General features: G+C 38.6%; 1 protein-coding gene across 1 annotated transcript; it reads right to left on the bottom strand.

Annotated features, from left to right (window-relative positions):
- Positions 1-2349: 2349 nt before the first annotated feature.
- Positions 2350-3291, bottom strand: LOC148132476 (endogenous retrovirus group K member 24 Gag polyprotein-like). Its single transcript, XM_087954227.1, has one exon. The coding sequence runs from the start codon at positions 3289-3291 to the stop codon at positions 2350-2352; it is 942 nt and encodes a 313-aa protein (XP_087810353.1).
- Positions 3292-12954: the final 9663 nt, after the last annotated feature.

Raw genomic sequence — 12954 nt, 5'->3', positions numbered from 1 at the left:
GATTCCTGGGAAGGGTTGGTGGCTACGAATGTGTGCTACAAAGAAAGGATGTTGACGCTGTGCAACAAGGTGTTGTAATGTAACAAAAAGAGAGAGGAGGTTTTTATCAATTGCAGGAGAGAGGTAAGAGTCATGGATAGTAGAGACTATTTGAGTAACATATAGGCTGTCTAAGATCAAGTTGATGGGTTCGTTAAAATTCTGGAAGACTAATATGGTTGCAGCAAGTTCAGCTCTTTGTGGTGATGTTTGCACAGGGGTGGTTTTAGTGTGCCACACCCCATTCCTTTGCCAGCGCATGCTCCTCTTTCCCTACTGCCATCAGCAAAAATAGTCAAGGCGTTGACCAAAGGCCTTTGCTGATGGGAGAGGAGAAAGAAATGGGTATTGTCCGAATGATTTGAAAACGTGGATCGGCGGGTGGCAGGAAACTAGTCCAGGCCAGTCAGCTAAGGCAAACTGGATTTCTTGGGAGTTCTGGAATAGAGGTTCCCATATTTGCAGTGAAAAAGGGATGAAAAGTGTGGAGACATCTATTCCCATAAGTAATTTTGCACGACTCCTACCTTTTATGATCAATTGAGCCAATTGAGCTGATTTGGAAGTGATGGAGCATCGTGGCGTATGGGAAAGATGGATCCACTCTATGATGTGGAGTTTTTGGTCCTTTTGAGTTACTGCTGCGGTCATAAGCCTCGGGGTGGCCAAAATGACCATATCTAAAGGAGTATTGGCAGCAGCTCTGTCTACCCATATTTTTCGGATATTCTCTTCTATGAGAGTTATTGCTTGAAGTTGAGGTTGCTGCAAGGATATTATGTCAGCAGGCTTTTTCCCCAGGTAAGGGCTTCAAACAATGGAGAGAGAATATCAGTGGTTAAAGACAGGAAAGGTCTGGCCCAATTTATGGTACCCAGATATTGCTGAAGTTGAACCAAGGTGGGTTGAGAAGGTAGAGACAAAGAGGGAAGTGAAGGATAGGCAGTAGCAGAAAGCATTTTATAGCCCAGATATGCGTATGGAGTTAGTACTTGCACCTTTTCAGGTGCTATGTACAAACCTCCTTCTGCAAGAACGGCTTTCAGGAAAGAGAATGAAGTGAACACCGTACCCGGTGGTCCAGGAGCTGCAACAAGGATATCATCCATGTAGTGATACACCAGAAATTGTGGGAAAGCTGAACGATAGGGTAGCAAGACATTGTTGACATAGTGTTGACACATGGTGGGACTATTAAGCATGCCTTGAGGTAGGACTTTCCACTGAAAGCGGGAGGAGGGAGAGGAGTTGTTTAAACGAGGTAGTGTAAAAGCGAATAAGGCACGATCTTGTTCATGCAGAGGGATAGAAAAAAAACAGTCTTTTAAATCAATGACCATTAAATCAAATTTCTCAGGGATGATGTTGGGATTTGGCAGACCACATTGTAATGCCCCCATTGGTTTTATAATAGCATTTACAGCTCTCAGATCACATAATATCCTGAATTTTCCTGACTTTTTCTTTATAACAAATATGGGGGTGTTATATGGACTGACAGATGGTTCAACGTGCCCTTTGACAATTTGGTCCTGAACAAGTGAGTGCAGGGCTTCTAATTTGTCTATAGTGAGGGGCCATTGATCTACCCACACAGGTTCTGTGGTTTTTAATTGCAACCGTAGTGGATTTCTAGCAAAAGATTCCATTAATCAATAATGAGTCTCGCATTAAGTTGAGACATAAGATCACGGCCCCACAGGTTAGTATGCAGTGGAAGGACCAAAGGTTGGAGGTAGGCAGTGCGAGAAATATCAGAAGAACTCACCGGTAGCCACTGTTTGCTACGGTGGGCGTGCTGAACTCCTCCCACTCCCCGAACGGCTGGGGCAGTTTCCAAAGGCCAATCGTCCGGCCACTCAGCCGTTCGGATGACACTTACATCAGCTCCAGTATCTAAGAGACCCGAGAAGACCTTGTTATGGATTGTAAATTGTAACACAGGCCTGGCTTGTTCTACTGTCTGATGGACAGTAAATGCCCATGCATCATCTGTTTTAACAGGTACTGGAATAGCGGTTGCTACTAATTCTCCCTTGCTAATTTTTGTGGGAGTGTTTCCAATTACTGCCATGGCTACTGAGGAAAAGTCATCGGAGTCTCTCAAAAACGGAGAAGCAATGATTCCCCTTGCCATGAGGTCTCGGATGGGATAGATTATGAGGGGTGTCATGGCAGGGGGGATCGTTTTCAGGCATGTGGGGAGAAAGTAAACAGTGCCTGGGATGTCAATTTCCATATCTTCAGAGGCAATTAGGTGGAAAGATATGGAGTCAGCCTTGGGAGTGGGGCTGGCTGATCGCCCCTCCTCTAGTTTCCCTGTGGCTGAGAATTGTTGTTGCGACACTGACTTGCCCAGTGGTACCCTTTCTTACACCTGGGGCATATTGTCTTAGGCTTGGTGTTGTTTTGTGTATTGTCTCTGGCTCTGCATTGTGCCTTAAAATGGCCAGGTTTCCCACAATTGAAGCAGTTTCCGGCCGGCCTGTTCTGAGAGCTTGCTTGCTGCAAAGCCATAGCCAGATGCTCCATATTGTAGGAGACAGTCCCCACGATTCTGCAAGCCTTTAGATAGTCCGAGAGGGAGGCCCCCCCTCGGGCAGATAGAGGCTGCAAAATCCTTTTGCAATCCTCATTAGCATTTTCAACAGCCAGTTTTAACAGAAGCTCCTTACGGGCCTCTACATTAGAGATTTGCCTATGAATGGCTTTCTGAAGTTCCTCTACGAACTCGGCATACGGCTGATTTGAGCCTTGAATGATTTTTGAAAAAGATCCTACGATGCCAGAGGTAGGATCATCAACTTTGTCAAGGGCTCTGATTGCAATAATACTGGCAAAGGTAAGGGTACGTTGTGGGAGTGTCGCCTGAGTTGCTAAGTCCCTAAATTGACCCATACCACAAATTTGATCTGCTCTCGCGACCCTACCATGATCGAGGGCAAATTTTTCAGCTTCGGCACGAAAGTCTGATTCCCAAACAACGTACTGTGGTCCTGTCAGTATCATGCGAAAAAGATCCTTCCAATCTTGGGGTAACATGAAAAAGGAGGTGCTGATGGTGTTAATGAAGCCTCTGACATATGGTGCCTGGATGCCGTACATGGCCACGGCTTGTTTTAAATCTCTAATTAATTTCATAGATAAAGGTTCAAGTCTAGGCACCATATTTCCGGCTTCATCCCCCTCATATTCAACGGGACAGAGAGAGAGCTCCTCTAGAGTAAGAGAGCCTTCTCTGCGTCCCTGCATCATGGCTTGTGCGAATGCTCCCATGGGTGTCTGATCCCTCGCTGGATTTGAGTTAGGAGAACTCGTGGGTTCAGGAGCAGTGGGGGGGGAAGTTTCTAAAGGGAAAGCGTCCTTTGTCTTGGTTTCAGCTGTATAGGGAGGAGGAGGATCCCCCTCAGAGGAGGGGGTCTTGGTCAGCGCTGAGCCATGGATTGTTAAGCATTCCAGGACTGTCCTCCACGTGGTCAGAATTTTTGGTGGAGCCCTGGGATTGCTATGAAGATAGTCACCCAAACGCTGCCATGTGGAAACTTTCAAGGACCCTTTATCCGGATAAGCCGGGCATTGCGTGTGAATGTAAGTCAAAAGGGTAATAAGGTCCTTCTTAGTTGGAATCAGGAGCGTTTTGCCCTGACTTCCAAGAATACGAATTGAACTCCCCGTTAATTCCCCTAATTCCTGCAAATGTGCCATCTGCTCTTTGGAGAATTTTCCGCCCATACTCACCTGAAAGGAGGATGTCTTCTTTGATGAAGATTCCTGGGGAGGGATCCGTGACACGAGACGGCTTCCCTGAGTTGCAACTGGCTCGCCCGGCCGGGTGAGATAGGCAGTCGAAGAGAGACGCACCCGTTCCTTTTAGTGGATCACGTCGGGGTCACCAAATGCGGTTTTGCTCCGCATATGGAAGGCTTCTCACTGGGTGGTCGAATGCATCAAGAAAGACACTAACGCAAGTTCTATCTTGGGTGAGCTGCCCCGATCAGGGTTTGGGGAACTCCTTTTATTGGGAACACACAAAGGGGGTGAGTTTATCCAATCATTATGTTACATGCGTAGGAATGTTAGTGGATGCATCGCATCTTCCAATAACCATGCCATGGTAAATTTAAACTAGCAAACCAAACTGCATTCCAGTTAACTGCCCTTGTGACGTGTTTTATGGTCTTGTTCCTGGTGTCTGTTTTCAGCCTACGTGAGACCTAGCATGCACCGGAACCATTGAGGTTGCTCACGTGAGGCTTGGCACACAATGGATTTGGCCCATTACAGCAGGTGTGCCCTGAACATTCCACTGGTTTGGCTGGAAGAGCTTATTCATAGTATGAGCATGAGTGCTCATAGTATGAGCATGAGGCCATGACACATCTTGCCCTAGCATCTTGCCCTAGCATCATTTCTTCTATGGAAAATAAGTAATAGAAAAATAAGAAAATAGAGTACCTATCCTTCTTCATGAAGCACAATTTGGAATTTATTTTATTCCTGTCAATAGATTTTACTTCTAAAACTACTGTCTCCAAACCAAGCTTATATTAGCCTTGCTCAAGTTTTTTTTTTTAAATGAACCAATTTATCTAAGTTGTAAACTGATTTAACATCAAATTCAACTAAGGCCTGATTTGGAGCAACATCATCAGTTATTTAATCCACTAATATAATTTTTAAAGAAGACATGGCATAATTTCAATTTTAAGTGCCAAAATTTTCCAACAGAACTGATTCCTTTTTTGTTTTAGATTAATTCCAATGTTCTTGACATTCAATAATACAATAAAAGGTGTTCTCTCTCTTGATCAGTTATTGTTTTTAAAATATAAACAAGTCTTCCAAATGATTAAAACTATATTACTTGATATTGAACAACAGAATGAATTTGGCAAATTTCACATCATATTTAGACCTTAAATGAGAACCAAGTAGCTATCTAACTACATTTATATCTCTTGCTCAACTGTGAGACTTTTTAAAAGCCAGATATGGTATTTTAGCGATAGCAGTTCTAAGTACTATATCATTAATAATATAAAATATAAAAACCATAAAGCGCAAGAAAGAGTGAATGTTAACTGCAATAATGGTGCCATCTCAGGATTTCACTGATTCCCTGGGACTCCTAAGCCTGATGACATAGCCAAGTCTTTAGCAACCTCTGCAACATTTACAGGGAGGGTATTAACCTCACTTCAGGCAGGGGGAGAATATTTCATAAGTAGGTGCCACAGCAGAGAAGACCTGCCTCCTGGAACCCGCCCAATGTAGTTCCTTAGGCAACAGGATAAGTGTCCTGTCCCCATTGATGCATGCACACGCTAAGGAGGTTGCAGCTTTATTAAAGCATTGCAAGCCCTTAATATTATTCCCCAGATCCCACTCACAAGAAATGCCAAGTCTCAATGAGTCCAAATTGTCACAGCCAAGGCATGAAATCAAAAGCAAGTACAAAATCTGCGGGCTATGCACGAATCCGCAAATCCACACACAAAAATCCAAGATCCAGTCACAAAATCAGAAAACAAGGCACAGAACTTGAATTGGGAAACATGAAGTCAGAGCATATGCACAGCAGAGAAGCAAATGGGCAAGTTGTCTCCAACATCATTTTGCTTCACGGGCTGGGCTTAGTAGCCACCAGCCAATGCAGTTCATCAGAAGGGGCAAGGCTGCCTCCTTGTAAGTAGCCTCGCTGATCTCTGTTGCACTTTCCTATGTGCCCTGCGATCTTGCAGAGGAGGCAGTTCCTCCTCATCCCCACTAACCAATTGCAGCTGTATCCCTTCTCTGCCCCGTTTCCAAGCCTGAGCCTCCTGGCTGCAGCTGTATCTCTTCTCTTTCTTCTTCAACCAGGTCCTCATCCTATTGGTCCTCTGATAGTCTTTCCAAGTTTCCTGGCCTCTCCTCTCCTTTTGCCCATCCCCTCCTGGTTCACAATCCTCTGCATCTTCCTGATGCTTCTCTCAGCCCCGCTCTGCTTCAAAATCCCTGAAGCCAGCTCTTCCTCATTGGCCAAGCTGGCATATGGGAAAGCCATTACAACAAGACATTCATAGCATAGCTTAACTTGCCAGGGACAGAGTTATACAAATAGTCCTCGATCTATGAGCTCAATTAGGATTGGAACTTTTGTTGCTAAGTAATGTCATTAAGCAGTGCCCAGTTTTATGATGTTTTTGCTCTAGATGGTAAGTGAAACAATGTGGTCATTAAGTGAATCACATGGGTAAATGAATCCAATTTCATCCCTTTGACTTTGTTGGAAGCCCCTAGGAAGGTCACAATGGCAAAAGTGAACCTTGGAAATTTACAACAATGTAAATACATGCCAGTTGCCAAGTTCCCAAATGTTGATTTTTTGACCATGTGACAATTTAAAATGTGAGGTCTGCTCATAAGTAATTTTTTTTCAGTGGCATCATAACTTCCACTGATCTTTAAGCAAATGATTGTAAGTCAAAGACTACGAGGAAATCCATTGCTTTAACCAGAATCAAGAACACTAATTTTAGGGGGTGGTATTTCTGTCTCCAAGCAATTTTTAAGTCCCACAAATCAAGTTCTACTTTTTCATATTCCCTTTCCTTAAAATTCTTTTATCTTTATCAAAGTATTTTAGTAATTCCAGAGTAGTAACTCCTGTAGACCTTATATTCCAATAAAGAAAATAATCCACATTGTTCTTTTGATTTATCTTTTGTGTATCCTTTTTAATGTTTAATCATCTAAATCCATTTGTAAATCCAATATTTCTATCTTTTTCTTGTTAGTTGTACTTTTTAAATCCACCTTAAAGTCAATTTCAGTTTTATTCAATTGTGCTTGTTCAATAGCAGTTCACTTGCCACTTTTTGATTTCATTATAGAGGTAAATAATTTGAAAACCTCTTGGACCCAAACATCAAACATTTCCTTTAAGGTAGCCATCTGGCAGCTCTAGTATCCAATTTTCAAAATCTTATCATTTCAAAATACAAATACAAAAATGTTTCCCACAACAGAGAATCCTTTTAATTAACTTCAGAGTATTTAATTCAAATTCATCTGAATCCTTGATGTGTTTAAAAACTTTCTGAAATCAGCACTATTATCACCCTTTTGCTGTGTATTGCAGAAAAGAAAATTCTACAAAACTTTAAATATGTAACTTTTTTTCAATCAAACAGATTGAAGAGAAACTCACCCAGCAAAAATCAGACTTGCAGTTTTGAAGGTTTTTCAATCTTCAATAAGCAATAATTTTTTAAAAACCTCTAACATGGTCATAGATATGGTCAAACACTGAGTCCATGAAAAGCTACGTTAACAGATCTGAGCACAACGAAATCTTGCCATTCGCAGCAGATTGCAAGACAAGGCAAAAACACCAGTTTCTACCATCTACTCAGAAAAGCAAAAACAGCTATCCAGAGTGTAACTGAGTAATCTCAAGATCTCTCCTTAACCTGCAGAAAATTTTCAGTAGTCCAGATCCAGCATCAAGGTGCCTTGTTGGCTGTAATATGTCCAGTGAATCGAGAAAAGTCAGTTTGCTGTTCCTCACTGGAAGCATTTTCAAAACGAGAGGAATGTTTCTTGATTAAATTTTATGCTGGTCTATGATATGGTTTTATATCTGTTTTTATTATACTATATTATTACAAAGGCCTTTTGTCTCACCCAATTCTTTTTATTGTTCTTATTAATCTCTTCACATAAAATTTAATTTAACTCATATGGAATGATTTGGTGTTTCTCCCATCTTTTCTTTGTAATACATGCAACACTGATTGAGCGATACATTTGGGTACAAGACAAGTACAGAGGGAGAGGGGGAGAGGAAGTATATAGCAATTAAGAAGCTTGATGTGGCCTGGGAATTCCCAGATTCAAGTCTCCCGCTCAACTACAGCCAGCACAATTAGGGGAGACTCCCTTATAATCTGTCTTGACCTTTCAGATAAAATTTAGGATTTAAACACATACATTGATGATGAAAACCATAGTTACATATTTACACATGAACGCTTATAGGCTCATAAACACCAATGTTAAAATGTGGTAAAGATAGCATAAATACAGTGTAAAATCGTACAGTATTATTACATCAGTAAATATGAGTACGTAACTCAGTTGGAAAGATTTTAGAAAAATAATCATTTAGAGAAATGGAAGATAATGCTTTTGAAGTCTATTTCATATTAAACAATTTATGTGATCATTGTGCAAGTATAATTATAGTATCAGAACTACAATAATTTAAAACTTCTAATGCAATTACATCATGTTTTTCAGTTATTTTATCAAATGAAGCTGTTGTGCCTGATTGGATTGTGTAGCTTCAAAACATAACTTACTTTCAGGAAATAACTCTACTTTGGGTAAAAAAAATGTTTCTTGTTTTCCATGGCTTTATGAAATGCATTTAGTTCATTACATGACCAGAAGATGGCAGCATGAAAACTGAATTACTTATGTCGTCATTTAAAAAAAAAAACACAACCCTGTCTTTTGTAATTTTTGTAACTGCTTTTTACCATTCTTGCAAAATAATTCCCATTTGCATCACCAGTAGCAAAATAGAAGACTAATCAATATCAGTCAGATTTTCCATTATACTGTTAAGGTCCTGAACCAACAATGGATAATATATTCAAGTGCACTTATATACCAGTTATTACTAATATAATTCTTTTTTTTTTAAAAAAAGGTTTTTTTATTGATTTTAACAACAAACAAAAACACAAACAACATAAGACATGACATAAAAACATCATTATTCTTCATATATTTACAGACAGTGCATCGGTTGGTTTATCACTCCTTTTTGTGCATCTATTTCATAACCATCATAGTAGTTATATTACATAGTAACTCATATTATCAATCAACAATTGTATATCCTAATATTGTTATTAAACAATCATTTAACTGATTTTAGTAATTCATACTTAAACGAGATAACTATAATTTATTTAGCTTATCTTATTACGAATCATAAAATCATACCAAGTCTATCGTAGTGAAATATTCTAAAAATGTTATCAAAGCCAAGAAAAAAAAAGAAAAAATAAATAAATAAATATATTCATTATTTCCTAAGTTTCTAAGTATTCTATTATTATATTGCATTATCTAACCATTGGTAAAAAAGATCCCAAATTTCATAAAATTGTTTATCTTCTTGCTCTCTAATTTCAAATGTCAATCTACTCATTTCAGCACAGTTCAATATTTTCTTAATGATTTCTTCCTCTAATGGTATTTTCTCACTTTTCCAATTTTTAGCAAATACAATCCTAGCCGCTGTTAATACATTTACAATCAGGTACTTTAAATTTTTATTAAATGTATCAGGTAAGATTCCCAATAAAAAAATCTCTGGTTTCAAATCTATATGTTCCTTTGTCATTTTTTCCAACCACATGCGAATTTTAGTCCAATATTTTTTGCGTCCTCACAAGTCCACCACATGTGGTAATATGAGCCAGGAGTCTGATGACATTTCCAGCATTTTTCAGATTTGTTCTTGAACATTCTTGCTATTCTTGTCGGGGAAATGCCACCTGTAAAACATCTTATACAAGTTTTCTTTATATGCTACTGACATTGTCATTTTATAATTTTGAGACCACAATTTTTGCCATTTCTCCAAATCAATCCCATATCCAAAGTTTTTCCCCCAAGCAATCATTGTTTCTTTGACTTGTTCTTCCTCTAGTTTAATTTCCAACAAATGACTATATAGTTTTTTAATCACCTTTTCATCAGAACCTGTCAAAATCCTATCTAAGTCAGTCAATTTATCATAAAATCCTTCTGTTTTAGAATCTTTAAGATACCTTGAGTGTATTTGCGCATATGAAAACCAACTCATCTTTATATCTTGTTCTTCTAACTTTTGCATCGTTTTAAGTTCACCCTTTTCATCCAATATTTCCCCATATCTAACTGTTTGTTCCTTCTTATAAACTATAGGATAGGAAAAAGCTTCGATAGTTGATAACCAAACTGGCATTTTCAAATAACATTGTTTCTTAATTTTCTCCCAATTCAACCATAACGATTCCCGTATATAGTGCCTTCTAAAATAGCCCTGGCTAATATAATTCTTAATAATGCAAGACCACAGTTACAAATTGAATTGTAATCTTGCAATTAACTAATTGCATGTTTAATAAAAAAAAACTTGCTACAGAAAGTTAGAAGAAAAGTATATACTGATTTTAATTTCTGAAGTGTTAATATTCACTGTGATGCTTCAGGTAATGTAAAAACCATGGTTTAAGCTTGTTCTTTCACTGTCTCTGTCTCCCTCCCTCCCTCTTTCTTTCTTTCTTTTTTTTTTTCTTCTCCTTTACAACTCCCCAAAAAGATTGACTTTATTTGGGCATTTTAGGACTAATGTTCTAAATTTTAAGGAACTAAATTGGTCCAATGCATAGCAAGGGATTCTAGGGTACACACGAAAATTCATACACTATACACAAACCTAAAACCACCCTACAATATAGTTTAGTAATTATACCCTGTATCAACAAAATTAGGTTTATGCCAAATATATGTGACTAAAATCTGTCCTTGAAAAGGTAAGAAGTGATAATTTGAATCTATTTACTAAAACACCCAGATTCCCCATAAAGATTAAAAAAACCCACCTTGATATTATTTATATAATTGAAAACAGCAAGGGTTTTAGGTGATTTTGTTGTTATAAGTTGCCATGTCTTTCCTCAAGAATTTTGCCATTTTTAAAAGTCTATCACTAAGAAAAAGTAATGCTATTTGACTAGTAATTTTACAAGATAGCCACCAATGTGGATTTTCCTTTTGGTTTGACAAAAGATATTGATGCTTGGGGCCTTTGAAAAGCAATTGAAAAAGGCCAATTCAACATGACATTCTCAGTGATGACACTCTTTAAGTGTGCAATAATTCTAAGAAATAAGTCCTGGTAGAAATGATGTTCATCCTTCTCCTCCTCCAAAAAGTCAAAAGGAACTGAAAGTCAGAAGGAACTGAAGCAACAACATCTCAGAAAATGCTGTGGGGCTTTTATTTGAGTGATCAGGTTATAAGAGAAAATGTTTTGCATACACATTCAATGAAATCTGAAAAAATTAGATGGACTATCCTGATACTTTTCAAACTCTTTAATATCTATTTTTGTACTTCCCTCAATACAAGTTGAGAGCCAGTTTGGTGTAGTGGTTAAAGCATCAGACTAGAAACAGGAAAATTGTATATTCTAGCCCTGCCTTAGGCACAAAGCCAGCTGGGTGATTTTGGGCCAGTTACTTTAAGCCCTAGGAAAGAGATAGTGGCAAAACATTTCAGTTTTGTCAAGAAAACTGCAGGGACTTGTCCAGGCAGTCTCTGAGAATTGGACACAAATGAATAGTTATGTGGCTTTAGTACCTTCTTATTATAGATTCTTAATGTAGTGCTCTGAGTAATCACTGTACAAGAAACTAAGGACAATCTGTGAAAAAAGTAATTAACATTTCACACAGTTGCTATTATAGGTAATCATGGGACTCAAGCCTCTTTCTTTTAAAAAATAATTTTTTACAAGAGATTTTATTACTATAATGTAAGTATGAGAGCTCTCTCTAGGGGGAAAAACAGGTTATATTTCAAATAGCCTGTGTCTGCTGACAAACATAATCTAACGTTTGATATTTTTATCAGCAGACCTGAGATCTTCCAAGAAGTGGAGCATGTTGCTTAAACACACAGTTGCCACTCTATTGTTTGAAGCATCTTATACTGTTGTTTAGTGAAGGAGGAAAAGCTGAATCTGGTAATTGAGAATGAATGTCAAGTAGTGTCAAGACTCCACTGTTCATAAAGCCAGTGACTCTTTGTATGATTGCATTTTTACCTGTACAGCTGCTGTACTCCTGGACTTGGTTCTTTGTGTCATATAACAAGTGAGGCTTATAACAAAATGCAGTGGCTTCAAGTGCTCCCTTTTGAGGATTCTAGTTTCTCTAGGCCATTTCCTCTCTCTATTTTCGTGGACAGATGATGCTATTGTGGCTACATAAGCTACACCAAACACAATCTGGACAATTACATAGATCAGTGTTTTTCAAACTTGGCAACTTTAAGATCTGTGGAATTCCTGTGAAACTCAGAATTCTTCAGCTGACACAGTAAACCAAGTCCTAAGATTGGATTTTGGCTAAGTGCATTATGTGACCATAGTTATTTAAAACAATGGGTTATTAATAAGCACAAAGTGTTAACCAAGTCACTGTAGTTTACTTAAAATAAACTGTGGCCCAGCTATATAGACTCAGCATCCAAACCTCCTTCAACCAATCCACGATCACCCAAGACTAGGCACGCCCGCCCCCAACTACCTCAATTCAAACTACAACTGGCCTTAAATGCAAGCTACTCAATGCAAGAAGCCTTGTAAATAAAATACCTGAATTTCTCCTCTTACTAAATACGGCTAAATTCAACATCATATTTGTCTGTGAAACATGGCTCAACGCATCTCTCCCTGACTCCATTACCTGAGTAAGAGACTATCATGTTTACCGATCCGATCGTGAAATCCTTAGAGGAGGTGGCATTGCTATCTTCTATAAAAAGTCCTTACATCTAAAAAACATCCAAGTTACCCAAGAGCTTGCTCTTCCTGAGACCATTATCTGTGAACTGACCTTAAATATCACATTTCGGTTCTTACTATGTTACAGAGCACCTGATTATGACATCGAACATGTAAACAAGCTAAATACACTACTAACATGGGCAGCATCCTGCCCACACACTTTTATCTTTCCTGGTGACTTCAATCTACCTCATATTAACTGGATCCTAAATGAATGTACAACTGAACCCATACATGCAACCTTCTACAATGCTGTAACAAATCTGGGACTGGAACAACTAGTAACCAACAATACTAGGCTT

Source organism: Notechis scutatus, chromosome 2 (genome assembly GCF_049901735.1).
Source record: "Notechis scutatus isolate UNSWTSFEM ecotype Mainland chromosome 2, rNotScu1.2, whole genome shotgun sequence".
In the NCBI taxonomy this organism is placed as follows: Eukaryota; Metazoa; Chordata; class Lepidosauria; order Squamata; family Elapidae; genus Notechis; species Notechis scutatus.
Note: the sequence above shows the minus strand (reverse complement) of the source record. Positions and strands in the feature narration are given on the sequence as shown.